This window comes from Rana temporaria, chromosome 1, assembly GCF_905171775.1.
Source record: "Rana temporaria chromosome 1, aRanTem1.1, whole genome shotgun sequence".
In the NCBI taxonomy this organism is placed as follows: Eukaryota; Metazoa; Chordata; class Amphibia; order Anura; family Ranidae; genus Rana; species Rana temporaria.
The window spans coordinates 589,094,016-589,115,506 of record NC_053489.1 but is presented as its reverse complement, the minus strand read 5'-3'; the positions used below and the strand labels follow the sequence as shown (position 1 = coordinate 589,115,506).

General features: G+C 44.7%; 1 protein-coding gene across 1 annotated transcript in view; it reads right to left on the bottom strand.

The window, feature by feature from the left end:
* Positions 1-134: 134 nt before the first annotated feature.
* The window catches only part of UGDH (UDP-glucose 6-dehydrogenase), a 38,703-nt gene continuing 17,346 nt past the window's right edge, over positions 135-21,491 (bottom strand). Inside the window, exons 4-12 of the mRNA XM_040335118.1 lie at positions 20,944-21,144; positions 13,356-13,553; positions 10,386-10,533; positions 8,151-8,245; positions 6,256-6,386; positions 5,789-5,922; positions 5,566-5,657; positions 3,800-3,910; positions 135-816 (exon numbers count right to left, since the gene is read on the bottom strand). Coding sequence (XP_040191052.1) covers positions 706-816; positions 3,800-3,910; positions 5,566-5,657; positions 5,789-5,922; positions 6,256-6,386; positions 8,151-8,245; positions 10,386-10,533; positions 13,356-13,553; positions 20,944-21,144 — 1,221 coding nt within the window. The 3' untranslated portion in view covers positions 135-705. The remainder of the gene's footprint in view (positions 817-3,799; positions 3,911-5,565; positions 5,658-5,788; positions 5,923-6,255; positions 6,387-8,150; positions 8,246-10,385; positions 10,534-13,355; positions 13,554-20,943; positions 21,145-21,491) is intronic.

The window sequence follows — 21,491 nt, the reverse complement described above, 5'->3', positions numbered from 1 at the left end:
AAATGTAAATGCTTATAAAACTAGACAAATACATTCCCACCCCTTCTCCTTTTACAGGAACAGGACATTAACTTCTGCTATGTTCATGGAAAGTAAAGTACATCAGAGCTGCGGAAAAATATATCAAAAGACCATTTCAAAGAAGTTACAGATCATTTATTTTATTATTAATATTCATTACAAAAAACACCTTTTTTTGGTATGGTTAGCATAACACCCTTATTCGAGGTGTCAGTGACAGAAGCATGATACAGGCTTATAAAAATATAAAAAACATTCCAAAAATAGAACCGTTTTTAAAGTATTCCTATACATATCAAAATACAAAAGACTGAGAAAAGTTGTCTGGGTCACAAAAGATGGTAGGATGCATTTACAGTGCCATCCTCTTTACATACAGGACTGGTTATAGAGGGCAACTAAAAGATGACATTCTGTACCTAAATGAAAATGAGCAAAGCATGGCTGTTTGGTCTTCAAATTTACTGCAAGGGTTTGGCAGACATAATGCCAAGCATGGCTGTAAAGTGAATTATTTACAAATAAATTATCTCATACTTAAGATAGGAATTATAAATGCAATGTACCTAGATAACTGTAGTCACTGTGGACACAGACAAAAAAGGTAATGCGGCAAATAGTGTGCCCACAGACATGACATGATACGATTAGAATCCACAAGCTTTATGCCGCCTCTGGGATACATTATACTCTGGGCTTCTTATGAGGGATATCAGCAAGACTGATCTTGGGCATATCTGCTGTCGGTGTGAAAGGGATCCTCTTGGAGGCCACCTTTTTTCCAATAGTTTCTACCTGTAAGAATATACAGTAAAAATTAACACATTACCTTTTACAACACAATTTTTATTTTTTTATGAAGCTACATTGGTCAAGCAAAAGAGAACAGATTGTACACGAGTCTTATGAATTGCCCTGTACAAAAGATCACCGACACCCCAGCAAATGCAAGGTACACATACAGTATAAAAAGCCTCTGCCTGTAGTCTAGAGTATATACTGCCCTATATACAGTCCCATGTTTTCTATGGGTTCAAGTAGAGCTGGGTAATTTTGGCCCCCAAAAAAATCTGCGATAAAAAAATAAAAAATTCAAATGGATTTTTTTTCCTGATGGACACTGCGCCGGTCCCAAGTTTTTAGAAAAGGCCGCGGCGTCTGCCTAGTCTGCTGCGATCCTGGGAAAAGGCCGCAGACTAGGCCGAAGCCGCGGCCTCGCCTAAAACATCCTACCCGCAGCTCGCCACGATCATGGGAAAACGCCACGAGCGACGTTTGGCCTTAGGCGAGAACCAATGGCTGCGCTGCTATCAATCATCCAATGAATGAACCGAGAAGCCTGCTCGTTCATGACGCGGAACTTTCGAGGGCTCAGGTAAGTAAACGGGGGGGGGGGGGGCTGTCAAACATCAGATGTTTTTTCACCTTAATGCATTAAGGTAAAAAAACATGAACCTTTACAACCCCTTTAAGTAGCTTTAAGCCAACAATAAAAATGTGATGGTTGCGAGTCAGGTTCAAAAAAACTTCACCCTCCCTAATTAAAGCGGAGTTCCACCCAAAAATGGAACTTCCGCTTACCCCACTCCTCACCCCCTTACATGCCACATTTGGCAAGTCATTTTTTTGGGGGGGGGGGGGCACTTCCTCCTTCTGCCGAGTGGGTGCAAATGCGATTAAGCTTAATCGCCTTTTGGCAGCACCTCCCTGTAGGCGATCGCCTAGGACACGTGACAGGTCCTAGGCGATCGCCTGTCCAATCAAACAGCGCCGTGCCGCTCGCGCATGCGCAGTGGGTGCCCAGCCGTGAAGCCGAAAGCTGTCACGGCCGGGTGCCCACAGTGACAATGAAGACGCCGGCTGGATAGGGGGGGGGGGGTAGTGGAGCGGAGCCCCGGCCGGCGCGTCGCTGGAACGCCGGAGCAGGTAAGTGTCTGTTTATTAAAAGCCAGCAGCTACACTTTTTGTAGCTGCTGACTTTTAATAAACATAAATATTGGCTGGAACTCCCCTTTAACCTGCACCTAAATGAATTTTAAAATCCCAAACAATTGTCCATGTGAGCACCTGGAAAAGGTTGTGATAATCAGGCGTGGCAAAAAGGCAGCATAAAAATGCAAAATTGTTATCAGGTTACAAAAATCCAAAAGGATGCAAGTCCTGAATAATAAACACCATCTGCCAGTTATGTGGGGAAAAAAAATTATATTTTTGTATTTTGAACCACACATATTACGACAAAATGATATATTTTATAAAGAGGGGTCAGCTATGGCCTTGTAAAAAAAGGGCAGTGTTGCAAAACTTTGGATATAATGGTTTATAAAGGCTCAGCATACACAAGTTCAAATATGTGAGTCATGCTGGAAAAAGTTTATAGTCTTCCTGTTACTCATCTGTTCGAATTACAGAACGTCTGCATGGTTCCACCCATAGAACAGTCTGCCTGAATACCAGAACTTCTTCCTTAGAACAGCCAATTGGCTTTTTATTCCTGGAAACACGGCCAAGGCTGGAGATCCGACCAATTAAAATAAATAAATACAGGAATGGGTTATCTCACTAAACAGATAACTAACCAGATGCATCAGGGTGGTTCCTGTATATGACTGGACTACTGATGCAAACAGGGTGGAATACGGTGACCTAATGAAGAACTTCATGATGACGTTGCAACATCAGAAAACTTGACATTTTCAATTTGGTTTAATCAGATTTAGATCATCGTCTACAAAACCACTGACAGAATGGGAAAGAATCTGATCAAACTATAAACACAGATCCAATGCGACACAGGAAAATGGCTGGAGCCGCTTGGCTCTGAACTTAAACGAAATGTTACGATTTGCAAGTAAAAGCTCTGCCTTCTATTCCCATCTCTGAAGCCTGTCCCTCTGAAAATTATGAAGAAGCTCCACCACAAACTACCAACCCCCCTATTCAGGGGTCAAGTCCTGCGGAAAAAAGTGTGGGAACTTCCACCCAAGATCCACCCCCCCCCCCAAAAAAAAAAAAAAAAAAAAAATATGATACACTCATATGCATAATTACTAAACCGCATGTTTTTTGTTTTTTTCGATCCACTGTACCTTAGTAATCCTTTATGTTACTGGCGGCTTCCTGTATATGGATTCATCAGGTAGTGTGCGGGTATTCCGTCACTTCCTCGATGCCGCAATGTCTCCTGGGAGCTTTTGTCATTGTTCCCAGGAGACATTGCGGAGGTCTTCTAAATCCTGCGATAACTCGCGGCAGACCTCCGCAATGTCTCCTGGGAACAATGACAAAAGCTCCCAGGAGACATTGCGGCATCGAGGAAGTGACGGAATACCCGCACACTCCCCGATGAATCCATATACAGGAAGCGGCCAGTAACATAAAAGGATTACCAAGGTTCGCCTGCCCCTGACAGTGACTCGAGCTGGGCATCGCCGCTTAGTGAAGGATTGGCTCGGCTGCTCTAGTCCTGCAAAGGGAACTGCATTCCTGCTGTGAAAAAAGTGCAGGAACTCCGTTCCCACAGGACTTGAGCCCTGCCCCTATTCCTTGTGCTCTTACTGGCTTCCGAGGCAGTTGAACTGGGAGGTTTTGCATTTGGCAGGGTGTAGTCATAAATGCAGGTTTCAATAACGAAGGGAAATTTAGGATTGCAGCACAATATTTTTTGGCCAATACATTTTAAGGTCTTGCCGTTTTAAAAGAATACAGGTTCACGTCAAAGAATTTACAGTTAGCATGTTTTAACACCAAGGCCAGTTATATAATAGTCGCTCTGTACCTGGAAACCGATATTCTGTAGTTCTCCATGGAGATCATCTAGAACTCTTCTTCCATCAAATATGAACGCTGGCTTTAACATCTTAGAATGGATCCGATGGAAATCCAATTCCTGATAGAACAGAACACGTTAATTGCAACAAATACAAAAAAAAGAATTAAATAATATTTAATAGCTGCCTTGTAGAGTCTGTCGGAACCCTGCTGTAGCTACCCTTACAAGCATACCCCCATCCAGGACTATTGCCTGGCGTACCGATGCTCAATGCACAAGCTGCTCTGAATCCCTGGAATGCACACACCACTCCCCAGCTCTTCATTTAGGGAAAAAGACTGGCAGGAGCTTTTGAGACCACTTATAAACGTGGGAAAGGCATACTTTGATTTTGAATAATAAGATTTTTCAATAAACTGTATTAACATGTACTGCAATTTCGAATTGGTAAAAAAACAGGAAGGGCTCATTTCGTATAACCACCCCCCCCCCCCCCCCCCCACAAATAATCAGAGCCAAGATTACTCAAAAAAAAAAAAAAAAAGGCGGCAGCAGCAAAATTCCTTAAAGCGGGGGTTCACCCTAAAACTACTTTCTAGTATTACAATGTCCTATTGACACATTACAATACAATTATGCCCATTTTGTTTTTTTTATGGTGTACATACCTCGGTACAGCCAATTCACCCGCGGCTTCCGGGTTGCGAATCCCGCGGGAGTGGGCGTTCCTAACTTGCTGGCGATTGACGTGATGACCAAAAACGAGCTCCCCCCCGTCGCGTAAGCTGCGCCACGATTGCCGAAAGGAGCCGAACGGCGGTGCGCAGTATAGCGCCGACTCGCCGTTCGGCTTCTTTCGGCAATCGTGACGCAGCTTATGCGACGGGGGGAGCTCGTTTTTGGTCATCACGTCAATCACCAGCAAGTTAGGAACGCCCACTCCCGCGGGATTCGCAACCCGGAAGCCGTGGGTGAATTAGCTGTACCAAGGTATGTACAGCATAAAAAAAAAAAAAAAATATAGGCATAATTGTATTGTAATGTGTCGGGACATTGTAATACTAGAAAGTAGTTTTAGGATGAACCCCCGCTTTAAGCCAGTCAGAGCGTTCGAATTTCGACCGGTTCAGCATGAACCAAAAGATTTGAACCATGTACCCAAGTTGATACAACCAGCCTGCTGGACTTTACATGCGATTATGGCTGGTGGCTGTTATAGCCGCTAGCAACCACTGTTCTCCCAGCAAGGATAGCTTGCCCCACTCAAGAGAACACAATGGAGGTCAATTACAAAGGGCAAATCCACTTGTGCAAAGTGCACTTGAAATTGTACTTGGAAGTGCAGTCGCTGTAAATCTGAGGTGTAGATCTGTAATGAAAGGGGGGGGGGGGCGCTCTGCTGATTTAATCATCCAATTATGTGCAAGCTAAAATGCTGTTTTTTATTTTCCTTGCATGTCTCCCCTGTAGTGCAAAGTGGATTTGCCTTTCGTAAATAACCCCCACCTTCTCTGTAGGAGGGATTCCCCTGTCATCACGGGCTGTGTTGATGGAAGAATCTAGCAATTTCTTTCCTGCAACCCATGGTTGCAGGTAAGAAGTTTGCACGGTCTATGACGAGCCTTAGGGGAACTTTACCTTGCTTAGTTGGCCCTCTTCCACATCTTTGGAAGTAGGAAACCTTCCCTCAAAAGTAAGAGTGGCATTCGAATTTAAAATAAAATGATGGTTATCTAAATCAAAGTGGATTGGATGGGCCATTTCTCACCAACCTTAAACATGTCCCACTCTGTGCAGATCACCATGGCATGAGCTCCTTCACAGGCATCATATGGGTCTGTAGAAATATGGACCAGCTTTGCAACTACAAAACACAGAAAGTACATAGCATAAAGTTCCAGTCACACACTTTGAATAAGATGCTAAATATTAGCTTTATAAGATAAAAAAGGCTTCTGTAATAAATGAGTGCTCAGACCGTTCCATTGCCCTTACCTCTGTCATCCTTCGCTACACCTGGCTGGGATAAATCCATAATAATCTGTTCTTTAAGTACTTTGGGGTCATAGATGTGCAGATTCGCTCCTTCATCCATGAGATATTTACATATATAAATACTGGAGGACTCTCTGGAGGTAAAGAAGAAAAACAATTAAACCCAATATAAAAGTACTGAGGATACCCAATAATGACGCAGAGTGTTCACATGCTTCTTAGCCTTCACAACAGGGACCTCAGTGCACAGCAGCTCTGGCTTCCATGGTCATTAGATGAAACAAAATGGGAGTCTCAAAACCTGCTAGCATGAGTAGTTGATAACTATTGTGGAGTTCACATAGTCAAGATTGTGCCGCTATTGTATAAAATGAGTTTTAGTGGCATACTAAGCCTATCCGACAATAGAGCCTCCATTTCCCAGAATGCACCTGTGCAAGGATGGTTTCAACGGCCATGTTGCTTACCTTGTGTCCCCAGTGTCTTTCTTAAATGCAAATCCCAGGACAGCAATTTTCTTGTCTGTTACAGTGTTAAAGAGACAATCAATGATCCTGGAGGTAAACCTTCTTCTCTGATAGTCATTCATATCAATAACCTATAAATTGGAAAGCATAGATGTAATAAGTGGGATAGAGTGGGATAGAAGGCACTTCTGCATGAACACCACTTTTTGCTGGGTAAGAAAGGGGTGGAAAAAAAAAAAAAAAAAAAAAAAAAAAAAAAAAGAGAAGGGTAGGGAAAAGAACTGAAGGCCAGATTCACAAAAGGGATACGACGGCGTTTCTCCTGATACGCCGTCGTATCCCTGTTTCTATCTATGCGACTGATTCATAGAATCAGTTACGCATAGATATCCATAAGATCCGACAGGTGTAATTGTTTTACACTGTCGGATCTTAAGATGCAATACCGCGGCCGCCGCTGGGGGGAGTTTGCATCGTAAACCAGCGTCGGGTATGCAAATTAGGAGTTACGGCGATTCCCGCCGTTTTTTCCCGTTCGCTACGTCGCCGCTAGTCTAGTTTCCCGTCGCAAAGTTAGTCGTTTTTTGGTGCCTTAACTTTACATAGCAATCGTATTGCTGTATAAAGTATGGCCGTCGTTCCCGCGTCGAAATTTAAAAAATAACGTTGTTTGCGTAAGCCGTCTGGGAATACGGAATTACGCTCGTCGCCGTTCGAAAAAATGACGTCACTTCGCGCAAAGCACGGCGGGAGTTCGGAAACGGAGCGCGCCTCATTTAAATGGCACACGCCCATTTAAATTGGCCCGCCTTGCGCCGGCGTAGGTTTTCATCGCAAGTGCTTGGTGAATCAGGCACTTGCGATGAAGAATTGCGGCGGTGTAACGTATCTACGATACGTTATGCCGCCGCTGCCCTACGTGAATCTGGCCCTGAATCTCTAAAAGTTAAGTAGAGGGTAATACTAATAATGCGATTTAACCATTTACATTTTTCTCTTTCTGAAAAAAGAAAGAAACTGAATAATGAATAAAGTTTTGGAAAAACACCACCATTATGCAAAACGGAGATGGAGACAATAGATGACAAACTGAATAAGTCTCTCGCTAGAGTTTGCAGAAGTGGTAAGAGAAGAAGAAAATAATAAAAAACACCCCACATGAAAAATATTTGTACGACAGTATGCTGGATAAGTTTGATATATACCTCTCCACTAGGATGACCACGTGTCCCAGGTTGCCCGGGAACCTTTTTTCCAGGACAATACAGTTTCCTGGAATAAAACTGACACAGCCACCCCGGGGCCGCTCTGATGGCCCCAAAAAAAGCCGACACATCACCGCTTTACTTACCGACAGTACTTGTCCTGGCCCGGAATGCCTGGAGGCGCACAATCCCGCCCCCTGCTTGCGATTGGAGAAATCATAAATCCCGACTATGGTGTCCAATCACTGTGCTGTGATTCGTTACAGCACAAGCTGATTTTTGGAAAGGGGGTGTCCCTGAATGGTAGCTTGGAAATGTGGTCACCCTACCCTCCACCTCTGAATGCCATGTCAGAAGGCAAGCTTCAAAATTGTAAGTGGCTTGCTCTTTTTAGTGAGGTTTCTAAAGAATCATATGGCCTGTGCCGATTTAGATGGCCGACCCATGAAATGCACAGTTTTGACCTTCTGGGCTTATTAGCCCACAACTGGTAGCGATGGTCACAAAAGGTTTATAGAAAACCCAACATATACCCACAGAGTGTATTCTGATCTCCCCCGATCTTAGGCCTATTTCAGACCAGCAGCTAGGATTTTAAGACCATGCTGTTTAAAAAGGTTTGCAAGCAAGCATTTTCCAGAAGGGGCAAAACCTATTTTAGAACACTGGGATCTCAGAAGCAGGATGTACCTGTTGCCAGTATCTTGCTACTTCATGCAAGTTCAGAACCTCACAAAGGTAAACCAAGTTCAACACGTCTTTCTGGAAGCAGCTACCGCCAAAGCCTGTACAAAAAAGAAAACATTTTTTACAGGTTTGAAATACAACTAAATAAACACGTAAAAAGGGTTTGCTTTAGTTAATGCGTTATAGATCAGTACTGCTGTATGGTAAAAAATAAAAAAACACACAGTAAACTTCCTCCCTTAAAAAACTTTTACTGTATAGGGCAAACATGGTTTCTCTCTCGGTGTCTGAACTGACATCTCTACAGAATTTATTTTTAACCTTGTAAAAAATTAAGAACTTTAAATGCATAAAGAGATTTTAAAAGAACAAAAAAAAAAAAAAAAAAAAAAAAGGGAGAAGAAGCATTTTAGTTTAGATTAAGTGGGAATAGTGAAACCACCACTACTTTTTCTTTACCCCCATCTGCGTCCCGTTGGTGAAATTTTCCTTCACATCCACGTTGCCAATGTAATTCTGATGGCAACTCAATTTTGGTTTATTCCTCACTTTTAGGCTGGGTTCACACTATTGTGAATTGGATGTGGTTTTCTCCACATCCAATTCGCATAGCAGGAGATTGTGACCGTCTCTCACATCTCTGGTGCGAATTGCACAGAGGTCCTGTGTGTGTTTTGGTCTGTTTCAGGTCCAAATTGAGCCCAAAAATCTTGGGCTGAATTTGGACCTGAACCAGTGAATGGACACACACTGGACCCCCTGCTGTGAGCCGCTCTGTGCTGTAGCGTGAACCCAGCCTTAGTCACAGGGGGAAAAAAATAAATAAAACACACACACACACACACACACACCTTTAATTCATGCCTAACTGATTAAAACGGAAAATTAGCCAGGGACAAAGGCAAAACATTTGTTTTATTTTGCCAATTTAAAAAAAATAAAATGTTGAATTGGGCTTTAACCAAACCTAGCACTGAAAGAATAATTCCAGTAAACAGTGTTTACTGTCCCACTAAGCCTGAAAATGACCCAGCAACACAACTCAATCCTATTAAAATGTTTACATTGTGTACAGAAACTGCTAGCACAAGAACTGAAATCTAACACCACTGGAAAACTTAAAAGCAAGGGGTGTTGCCGTGACTAAATTAAATGGATTTCTTAAAGGGGGGTCCCACCCGCAATTTAAATATATATATTTTTTTTTTAAGTCAGCAGCTACAAACACTGTAGCTGATGACTTTTAATAAGGACACCTACCTGTCCTAGGTACCCGCAATGTCTGCCCCCCCCCCCCCCCCCCCCCCCCGAGGCCGATCCTGGCAGGTCCCAGTGCTGCGGAGCCTTGCAGCTCCCCGTTTCCTACTGCGCATGCGCGAGTCTCGCAACGCTTTGTGAATGGGCCGCTGCTAACTGGGTTATACAGTTCCCAGAAGGCAGTGTGCCCCATTCACCAGAAGACAGCGCGAGGAGGACGAGGAAGACCTGCCGCGGAATAGGTAGATTAGGAAGATCCGCATAGCAACTGCAATTTCTGGTAAATCAAAAAAAAAAAAAAAAAAGAAGAAGGCTTCATTTTTTTAGCAGGATTTTGGTGTCTTTTTTTAGGGTGGACCTCCACTTTCACAAGAAAGACCTCCACTTTCAGGCTCGATTCACACCTATGCATGTTACTTTTGAGCATTTTTGCAGTGCTTTTTGCGGTGCTTGCTGCATTTGACTTGCGTTTTCACCGCGATTTGCGTTTTAATTTTTTTTTTTACGTCAATTTTACATTTCATTTAACAACCAGCTATAAACAGGTAAAAACAGGTAAAAAATAAATGCAAAACGCAAATCGCGGTAAAAACGCAGTACTTTGGAATCTATTACATGCAAAATGCTGCTTTTTGCAGGGAAAAAAAAGTCCCTGACCCTTTCCAAAAACGCAGAGGCACAAAAAAAGCATTGATGTGAACATGTTCCATTGGAACCCATGTTAAAAAAATTCCCTGCTTTTCTGCAAAATGCACCAAAAAAACGCATTAGTGTGAATGGAGCCTAAGTTTGTGACCAGCACTGAATTAAAAATGATCCATCTAAAATCTGTGCAGACTGATCAGGTAAATTCCTGCACAGGCTTATGGAGTATTAATAGATTACATAACAGTAAAAGTAACTTCCTATTAAATAAGAAAGTTGATTTTCAAATAAGGCAACATATCTGAGCAAAAAAACAGCAAGATCTGCAATACTTACCAACACTGGCTTTCAAAAATTTGTTTCCAATTCTCTGGTCCATGCCGATAGCTCTGGCCACTTCTTCAACATCTGCTCCAGTGGCTTCACACAGGGCACTGATGGAGTTAATGCTGCTGATTCTTTGAGCAAGAAATGCATTGGCAGCCTAGATGGACAAGGGAGGAGAGGGAAGAATACAATTTCACTGCTTGGCAGACTAAAACCCATTTCACACTGCAGTGCCTGGCCATTAGCACTAAAGCGCCTCTCGTTTTTGGGGAGCATTTTGGCTGCTACCGGGATTTTTATTTTTTTTTATTTTAAAAACCAAGTTAAAAAGTCCTGCTTTACAGTGCTTTCAAAGCGCTGCCCATTCATTGCAATGGGCAGGGTGTTTGAGCACTCCCAACGATGCTGCTTGCAGGACTTTTCGCAACGTCCCGCAAGCAACAAAGCTAATACAGTCTGGAGGATGTTAGTTATGAGGAAGAGTTGCGAGCACTGAACTTATTCTCTCTGGAGAAGAGACTCTTGAGAGGGGATTCGATTTCAATTTACAAACACCATATTGGTGACCCCACAATAGGGATAAAACTTGTGGAAGGGAGTTTAATAAGACACGTAGTCACTCACTGAAATTAGACGAAAAGAGGTTTAACCTTAACTGCGTAGAGGGTTCTTTACTGTAAGAGCAGCAAGAGTGTGGAATTCCCTGCCACAGGCAGTGGTTTTAGCGGGGGGGCATTGATGTTTTTTTTTTTAAACTATTAGATAAGCACCTGAACAACCACAATGTTCAAGGATTTACTGACATATGTAATGTGATACTGACATATAAACACGAGGGATGCACCGAATGGGTTTTCTGGTGCCGAAACCAATACCGAAAATGGTAATAGAAGATCCCAAAAACTGAAAGGGACCGTTTAAAAAAATATTTTTATACAGGAGGAGATGGTCAGAGACTGGGGACATACTAAAAGATCAATGCAGCTTGCCAGTGCCCTCCCTCCTTGCGGGAACCTCGGTGTCACGCAGCTTAACTACACAAGGCCGCAGTAACAATGTCCCGCCTCTTGTGACACGTCACACTGATTCAAATGTCCCACCATTGGATCAGTGTGCCGACTGTCACAGCGGCATGTGTAGTTAAGCTCGAGGAGAGGAGATCGGACAAAAAGACACCCCCATAATGGGCGGCACCAGGAGCATAATGCCGAAAAGGCAATTTTTGGACAAAATTTCGGTGCATCCCTAATAATCACACACAGGTTGGACTTTATTTTTTTTTTAAACTTCACCTACTATGCAACTTAATTTACTAAAACAAAAAAAATTTTGCAAATATAAAAACTTTACAAAGTGAAACAAACCTCTACTCAAGTAGAATCAACCCCGGCACTTCGGGTGAGTGAATTCTTACATTAAAAAAGATAATTGAAGTCAGTCCCTGCCCAGATGGTTCTTATAATCTACTGTAACTTCCTTATAACCGTCAAAACCTACATAAACCCATAGACCATAAAGCTAGTGATAGCGTTGTCTGATTTTTTTTTTTTTGCTACCAAAATTTTGTAATCATGTAGAGTGAGGGATTTTCCAATTGTAAAGAATGAGACTGGATTGCTTAGTTGACACAATAACTAGCAGACAATATCGGCAATATGTTGGGAGGACTTTAGCAGTGTATATTCAGGACATGCAGAGCCTCTTCTGTGAGCAAAGTCTTCCTGCCAACAGTGTTGCGTTTACAGAGTTTAGTCCTACATTAGCAGACTAAAGCCCATACACACACACACACACACACTATTAGATTTTCTGCAGATTTTGGTCTTCAGATTTACCAAAAACCATGTAGTAAGGGGGTAAAACCTTAAGAGTTTCAATTTGTATGCAATCAGGTAGGCCCTTGCACTACATGGTTTTGGTAAATCTGAACACAAAAGTCTGCCAAAAATATAATCGTGTGTATGGGGCCTAAGGTGTGTGGCCAGCTTAAAAAAAAAAAAAAAAAAAAAAAAAAACACACACACACCACATCCAAGACCAGATATCGCAACATGGCTGCTAATAAACTTTATTACAAGAACATACATTTTTTTTTGTTGCCCTTCTCAAGCTGAGGGCAATCGCCATTCCACTGTCAAACAATACTGAGGCCAGATTTCCCAGACTTCATTGCAAAGACATGCCAGCTACCTTTCAATGGTCAGGTAGGAATGCCCCTTACCTTATGGTCAACCAAGCCCGCCTAGCTGGAAAAATGGAAGTGAAATAGAATGGCAAAAGCTTAGCAATAAAGGTCTCGGAAACAAGGTTCAACTAAATCAGGGAGGGGCAGAGAGGAGGATTTTCTGGCTGACAAACAGTGGTCTTGGCGTGTGATCCAAGGCAGGACTTTTCAAAAGTTTAAATGCTGGTTCACTTGTGAGAAAGCCAATTAACCTACTAGCATGCTTTAGATATCAAACACAGATATGGTTCAACTCTATTGAGACCATTGAATCTTGTAGCAAATAAACACAATCTCAGAGTTACAAGGCAAAAGTGCAATTATCTCATCATGCAGTTTTTTTAAAACCCAGGGGCCAGAAGATGTACTGGTTGGTTTGTCTAATGTTTGTTTGGGAAATGTCTAACCATTAACATAAACTGGCTTGTATGGGTCGATCTGTCATGAGTTTTGGCAAAAGATCAGATAAGCTACTTCAGTTCCAACTGGCTTGTGCCAAATGTTCATCCCGCTAGAACACGGGAGTTCCATATATGTGTATGACTGTGTCCCAAGCGTGTCATGATCCTACGGGGTAAAAATGACCGCACCAGCCAAGCAGATACTGGCTGGAAAAAGCGCCCAGAGGCGATTCAGTTCGCATGCGTTGCGCTATACAAGTCATTCATTCATTCATATATTTACACCCACACACCTTAGGTCTACCTTCTACAGAGAAAAAGTGTGTCAACAGCAGAAATGGACAAAACACCTACCAGTTTGGAAAGCTCAGATGACCAAGTGTTGGTGGTGATGATTTTTTCAGTGGGTACCCAATGCTCATAAACAGCACACAGAGCACGCACTGCTCTTTGCCCTTCAGGAGTCTCGTCTCCGCCAATCAACACCCTGTCAGGATTCTTAAGATCTTTAACGGCTGTTCCCTCAGCAAGGAATTCTGGGTTAGAAAGCACCTGTGGACAAAAGATTCATTCCAAATTGATTTCTGAACAAATATGTATTAATTTTCATTTTACGAGGAAATCCCCTGAAGGGGTGGAGAAAAAAAAAATCCAAATGCAGAGACATGCAATCTGGCCCTACATAGCATCACTGAAGTCATACAAGACCCAGCAATGAAAGGCCACATTAAAGCAGGAGTTCAAAAAAAAAAAAAGAGATTTTTAATACAGCTTACCTGTAAAATCTTTTTCTTGGAGTACATCACGGGACACAGAGCGGCATTCATTACTATATGGGTTATATGGAGTACCTTCAGGTGTAGACACTGGCAATCTTCAAACAGGAAATGCCCCTCCCTATATAACCCCCTCCCATAGGAGGAGTACCTCAGTTTTGTAGCAAGCAGTATGCCTCCCAAAATGGTCCTCAAAAGAGGGGTGGGAGCTCTGTGTCCCGTGATGTACTCCAAGAAAAAGATTTTACAGGTAAGCTGTATTAAAAATCTCTTTTTCTTTATCGTTACATCACGGGACACAGAGCGGCATTCATTACTATATGGGATGTCCCAAAGCAATGCTTACAATGAGGGGAGGGAGAACATCTCCAAGACAAAAGGATTTAATTTAGAGATATACTCAAATCATAATAAATCCAACTTATTTGAGAAAAATAATCTTAAATTTTAAATTTAACTCAAAAAAAGAGGAGCCCCCGGAATCCGAGGGTCTCAAACTGCAGCCTGCAGCACTGCCTGCCCGAAGGCAGTATCAGTATTCCTTCTTACGTCCAACTTGTAGAATTTTGTAAATGTGTGGACAGAAGACCAGGTTGCCGCCTTGCAAACTTGAGCCATAGAGATCTGGTGGTGCGCTGCCCAGGAGGCGCCCATGGCTCTAGTAGAATGAGCCCTTAATGATACTGGAGGAGGCAACCCTTTCAAGCCGTAGGCCTGAGTGATCAATTGCTTAATCCACCTAGAAATGGTGGACTTTGCAGCTGCCTGCCCCTTCTTGGGCCCATCCGGTAGAATAAACAGCACATCTGTTTTCCGGATCTTCTCTGTAGCTTTAAGATAGGCCTTCATGGCCCTGACAATATCCAAGGTATGCAGCAACCCTTCCTTTCTGGAAGTAGGTTTAGGGAAGAAGGATGGTAATACCAAATCCTGGTTCAAATGAAAACTGGATATGACCTTCGGTAAGAAGGAAGGATGAGGGCGGAGAACGACCTTGTCCTTATGAAATATAAGATATGGTTCCTTACAGGATAAGGCTGCCAGTTCCGAAACTCTTCTTGCGGAAACTATGGCAACCAAAAACACCAACTTCCTTGTCAGTAGAACCAAAGGAACTTCAGCCAACGGCTCAAACGGTTGTTTCTGTAAACTCGACAGAACAAGATTTAAATCCCACGGACAAAGCAGGGATTTAACTGGAGGTTTAATACGTAAGACCCCTTGAAGGAAGGTCTTAACCAGCGAGTGGGTGGCCAGTGGCCGCTGAAACCACACTGACAGGGCAGAAATCTGTCCTTTGATTGTGCTTAATGCCAATCCTTTATCCACTCCTAGCTGGAGAAAACTTAAAACTCTATCTATGGTGAACTTGCGAGGAAGCCATAGCTTGGACTCGCACCAGCCTACATAGGCCTTCCAGACCCTGTAATAAATCACCCTAGAGACCGGTTTCCTGGCTCTGATTAGGGTAGAGATTACCTTCTGAGACAGACCTCTACCCCTGAGAATCAAGGATTCAGCTTCCAGGCCGTCAAATTTAGATGCCGTAAGGCAGGGTGGAGGATCGGACCTTGCGATAGCAGGTCTGGCCTTAGAGGCAGAGTCCAAGGGTTTCCCACTACCATCCTTAGGATTAGTGAGTACCAAGCCCTTCTGGGCCATGCTGGAGCTACCAGGATAACTGGTATGTGCTCCACCCGGATCCTGCGCAGCAGGCGGGGTAGTAACTGGGGCGGGGGAAACGCATAAAGAAGCTTGAACTGATGCCAAGGGCAAACCAGAGCATCGGTTCCGCAGGCCATCGGATCCCTTGAGCGGGACATGAACCTGTCTAGCTTCTTGTTGAGTCTCGATGCCATGATATCCACGTCCGGCACTCCCCATCTTTGGCAGAGTGCTTGAAAGACTTGTGGATGCAGAGACCATTCCCCCGGCCATAGAGTCTGGCGGCTTAAGAAGTCCGCCTGAAAGTTGTCCACTCCGGGAATGAATACTGCCGATATGCAGGGCACATGAGCCTCTGCCCATAAGAGAATCAAGCTCACTTCTCTCTGAGCGGCCTGACTCCTGGTCCCCCCTTGGTGATTTATGTATGCCACTGCCGTGGCATTGTCTGATTGAATTCTCACCGGGAGCCCCTGCAATTTCGACGTCCAAGCCCTGAGGGCTAGTCGAACAGCTCTGAGCTCCAAGATGTTGATGGGTAAAAGCTTCTCTGGCTTTGCCCAAATACCTTGGCGAGTGGAACCATCCACAATCGCTCCCCAGCCCGTCAGGCTGGCGTCTGTGGTCACTATCTTCCAAGCCACTGGGCTGAAAGATTTTCCCTTCAGTAGATTCTGAGGGTCTAACCACCAACACAGACTTTGCCGGACTCTTGATGAGAGAGGCAACGGGATATCCAAGGCCTGTGGCCTTCTGCTCCATGCTGACAGGATGGCTGCCTGCAGGATGCGAGTGTGGCTCTGGGCGTATGGCACCGCCTCGAAAGTAGCCACCATCTTGCCTAGTAATCTCATACATAGGCGAATAGTCGGTTTTTTCTTGCTTAGAACCAGTAGGATTAATTCCTTGATGGCTTTGACCTTCCTCAGAGGTAGGAACACCCCTTGTTGTTCCGTGTCTAATCTCATGCCGAGATATTCCAACTGCCTTGTGGGCTGGAATGTTGACTTTTCTTGATTTAGGACCCAGCCGAACCTCTCGAGGTATTGGACCGTGAGGGCCACTGCTCGTTCCAAGCCGGGAGATGAGTGGTCTATGACTAGGAGGTCGTCCAGGTATGCTAGGATCGTGACCCCTTGGATCCTTAGCTTGGCTAGGATTGGAGCTAGAACCTTCGTGAACACCCGGGGGGCCGTAGCCAACCCGAAGGGAAGCGCCACGAATTGGAAATGACGCGAAGCCACCATAAAGCGTAGATATCTTTGATGTGGCTGATAAATTGGAACATGAAGGTAGGCATCCTTTATGTCTATGGACGCCATGAAGTCGTCCTTTTGGAGTGTGGCAGCTGCTGACCGCACGGATTCCATCCGAAATGAGCGGACCTTTAAGTATGCATTTACCATCTTTAGGTCCAAAATTGGCCTGACATCTCCATTGGGCTTTAGGATGATGAATAGGTTGGAGTAGAAACCCAGCCCCTGTTCCAGGACTGGTACCTCTACTATTACTTCCTGGGAAAGTAGATGATCTAGAGCCGACCTTAATGCGGCTCTTTTCTCCAGATCGTTTGGAATCCTCGACTCCTGGAAATGAGGAGGAGGAAACCTTAGGAACTCTAGCTTGTAGCCTGTGGCCACGGAAGACCGTACCCACTCGTCGGGAATGTTGGCTTCCCAAATCTCCGAAAAGAGTCGCAGCCTTCCCCCCACCTTCGTGGGTGGGGGCGCCCCTTCATGAGGTAGACTTGGGGGCTGGTTTTGCTGGCTTGCGAAACCACTGCCTCTTGCCCCTAACAGCCTGTCCTCGTGATCTGCTGTTGAAGCCGAAGTTTGTTCTTGCAGGAGGCCGTCGATACTGCTTGGCATTAGAGGGCCCCTGCCCAGGGGAGGACTGTCGTTTAAACGCAGGTCCCTGAACCCTCTTCTTAGTTGGCAAGAGAGTACTCTTGCCGCTTGAAATGGTCTGAATGTATTTATCTAAGTCCTCTCCGAAGAGCCGTCCTCCATGGAAGGGAAACCCTGCCAGGAGCTTCTTGCATGGGGGCTCAGCCTCCCAGCTTTTTAACCATAAGAGTCTTCTCATATGGATAAGGGATAATGATAAACGTGACGCTTGTTGGATAGAATCCTTGATTGCGTCTACCGTAAAACATATGGCCTTAGGGACATCCGAAAATTCTTCTGCCTGCTCGGCAGGAATAAGTTCAAGCATTTGCTTAAATTGATCCGATAAAGCTTGAGCGACTCCAATCGCAGCCACGGCTGGCTGTACTACTGCCCCTGCAGAAGTGAAGGAGTTCTTAAGTAGGGCTTCCAAGCGTCTATCAACTGGATCTTTGAAAACCTGTACGTTCTCTACAGGACATGTTAACGATTTGTTAACACATGAGATGGCTGCGTCTACTGCAGGAGAAGCCCATCTCTTGGAAAACTTTTCTTCCATAGGATATAAGACAGAAAATTTCTTAGGTGGAAAGAAAACCTTGTCTGGTTTGTTCCACTCTTGGAACAAGACTTCCTCCAATAGAGGATGGATCGGAAACACAGCACTGCTTTGAGGCGCCCTCAGTGAGCCCAAAGCTGAAACCGTGGATACCTGGAGATCTGGTACAGGTAGGTTGAATGCCTTATGGACCAAGTCCGTCAAGCCCTGAATCCACCAGCTCTCCCTCAGGGAGACTGCCCCAGACTCCTCTGTATCCGGATCTTCGATCCCTGAACCTACCTGGTCTCTGTCCAAGAGGTCCAATTCCCCAGAGGAAAGGACCTCCTCTTCCGAGGGTCCGCGCACGGGTGACGGAGATCTATTCCGCTTACTACCCCGCATGGCTGCGGCTATCATTTCTCCCATGCTTCTCCGCATCTCATTTAAAGAGGCGAGTAACACCTCCTCCGTGACCACCTTAGGGTTGGGTTGACTCGCGTCAGCTCTAGCCCCAGACCTCGATGGCCCAAAGGCTCCCTGTGGGGAAAGCAGCGGCATAGCTCTATCCGAGACCTCAGATTCTGCGGGGGAATCCCCACCTTTTGTACCCTCTGCTCTTGATGCCATGGTACAATACCGAGGTACACCTGCTACTTATTGGTACCTGGGACTTATAATAGTTAAATGCCCAAACACCTGTTTGGGGAATAAAAAATGTTTCCTCTACCCTAGATGACACCTTCTTTTTTTTTTTTTTTCCAAAGAAAAACTTTTCTTCTTTTTTTTTTTTTTCTTTTCAATCTAGGCAAGAAAAAACATTCTATCCCCCTGAGTAGTATTGCCAAAGAAAAGACTATGAGATGGAAAAGAAAACCAGCCTATTCCTAGGCTAAACCACAATCTTCTGAAGACTGTAGTATTCTTTCTGGCCACTGTGTGTCCTCAGCGCCCCGTGCTTCACTCCAGTCCTTCCTCCCTTAAGCCAGAGAAATGAATGAGCTGTGGCATCTAAGGAAGGGCCGCCCCTTCCTTTAAACCACTGACCCGCCCTTCCCCCCCAGCTAAAACGGCGCCAAATGCGTCTATAACACGTGCACGCGCACGCGCCCGCCGACGGGGGGGGGGGGTTGGGAGGAAGGGCCTCTCTGTTCCTGCAGCCGCAGGCCTGGAACACACGAGGAGGTCAGCGTTTTGCCTGCCTTGCAGGCATGAGGGAGAGGACTGGATAGAGCATCGCCTGGAGGCTTGCAGGTAAGCATAGCTCTCTGACACACACATACACTTGTACATAAAAGGCCCCACTCACAGCTTTTGCAACACTACCAGGGAGGTCACTTTTTATGGGGAAATATAACATATAGAGCCATCCTATCTTCATGATATGTGACTGGTTTGCCAGATGCAATGCATAACCTTTAGGCATGTCCCCTGTGACCTCCCAGAAAAAACTTGCTAAGAGCCAAGCCCCGCAGGTTTTTTCCCCTTACTTACCTGCTCCATGCCGCAGGACTTTGCCAAGCAAGAGGTCCAATCTTCCCCCATCTCCGTGGGGATGTCTAGACCTTCAGGCCCTGGGAACCTTCTTCCATGAAGGATCCACTGTCCTGGGCCCATACAGCACCCTGGCAAACAGAAAACATTAGGCGCCCCAAAGGTTTTCTAAGTTCTGGGCCCAGGGTCCAGCTCTCTTAAAAAGAAAGCATTATGGGCTATACCCCAAGGGTTTGGGGTCCGGTTACTGACCACTTTAGCGCGCAGGCTTTTTTGGACAGAACCGGTAGCTCACCTAATCCCAAGGATGCGGAGGCAAGCTAAACCATGACTAACACCTAAGACACTGGCGAAAAAACTGAGGTACTCCTCCTATGGGAGGGGGTTATATAGGGAGGGGCATTTCCTGTTTGAAGATTGCCAGTGTCTACACCTGAAGGTACTCCATATAACCCATATAGTAATGAATGCCGCTCTGTGTCCCGTGATGTAACGATAAAGAAATAAGATTAGATTGATGCTCATTTTGTCTAGGGGAATCGGCTAGTTTTTTTTAAAAACGAAGCAGTACTTACCGTCTTAGAGAGCGATCTTCTCCGCCGCTTCCGGGTATGGGTCTTCGGGACTGGGCGTTCCTTCTTGATTGACAGTCTTCCGACAGGCTTCCGACGGTCGCATCTATCGCGTCACGATATTCAGCTACTTTCGGAAAATCGTGACGCGATAGATGCGACCGTCGGAAGCCTGTCAATCAAGAAGGAACGCCCAGTCCCACAACCCATACCCGGAAGCGGCGGAGAAGATCGCCCTCTAAAACGGTAAGTACGGCTTTGATTTAAAAAAAACTAGCCGATTCCCCTAGATAAAATGAGCATGAATCCAATCTTAAAAATTGTAATTTCCGGGTGAACCTCCACTTTAACCTTTCAGTGCATCTAAAAGTTGACATTACTATTTTACTTAGTTATTTGAGTTATTGTAAGGTACATGATTATAATAAGGCCAATACTTCAGGCAGTGAGGCAAGACTGCAGAAAAAGAATTCCATTTACATTTGAGTACATTTTGTATCAGTGCACCAAATGGAAAAGGAAATTATGGAGCTACTAAAAAGGGGTTAGACTAAATGAGCTCCAATAACCTGCTTCTTTACAGATTGAATCTGTATAGAACAGTGGTCTTCAAACTGCTGCCCTTTGCTTGCTTTTATTGGGCCCTTGGGACATTATTCCCACCGCTGTTAGCAAAAGTGGTGCAAAGCTCCTCCCACGGACACCATTGATGATGCACTATTCCAGGCCCCCCTAAAGTTTGAAGGACTGTAAAATGGCCCTGTGTTTAGAAAGTCTGGAGACTCCTGGTGAAGAGTCTAATGGTGCCAGTGTTTGAAGCCGACAATCTGATTTTAGGTGTGCATGGTGACAAAAACGGACGAGTCTTTCAGAAAGGCCAGTCATGTGTGCCTTTAGACAGCACAAATGGCAATTACCCTGCAAAGGATGGTATATGTGACAGAAACACACTTTAAAACAGATACCAACACCCACATGCCAACGTTGGAAAGAACATACTTTAATTCTTACCTGCAGATTAAGATTAGGTTTTGTGTTAGCGTCAAATATCCTCCTAATGCTCTCTGCTGCTCTTACAGGCACTGTGCTCTTTTCCGTGACAATTTTGTAGCCATTTGAGTTCTGAACAATACGACGGGCACAAGCCTCAATGTATTTAAGATCTGCAGCTCGACCTTTGCCCATTCCATAAGTCTTTGTTGGCGTGTTTACCTACATTAAGAAAAAACAGACAGGTAATGTCAGTTAAATTTTATTAAAAATTTGCTTTTAAGGTGTAGTAAAGAGGCCCAAGCTGCTTAAAATACACTGGGCAGTTTTGTCAAATATTGGCTAAAATATTTGTTACACTGACCCCCAGGTGGGTCATGCCGTAACGTGCACCACATTATGACCAGCAAGTTCGCCATTATGTGCCCTCCAGCTCTGTGCTGTCAGCAATTAACGGATCCTGGTTGCTACCATCTTCACCTGATCTTTCTCCAGGGTTCCGTCTCTTCAGCCGCTTGAATGGCTAGGCCATGATGGCTTGATTCGCATCACAGCACAAAGCGGGAGTC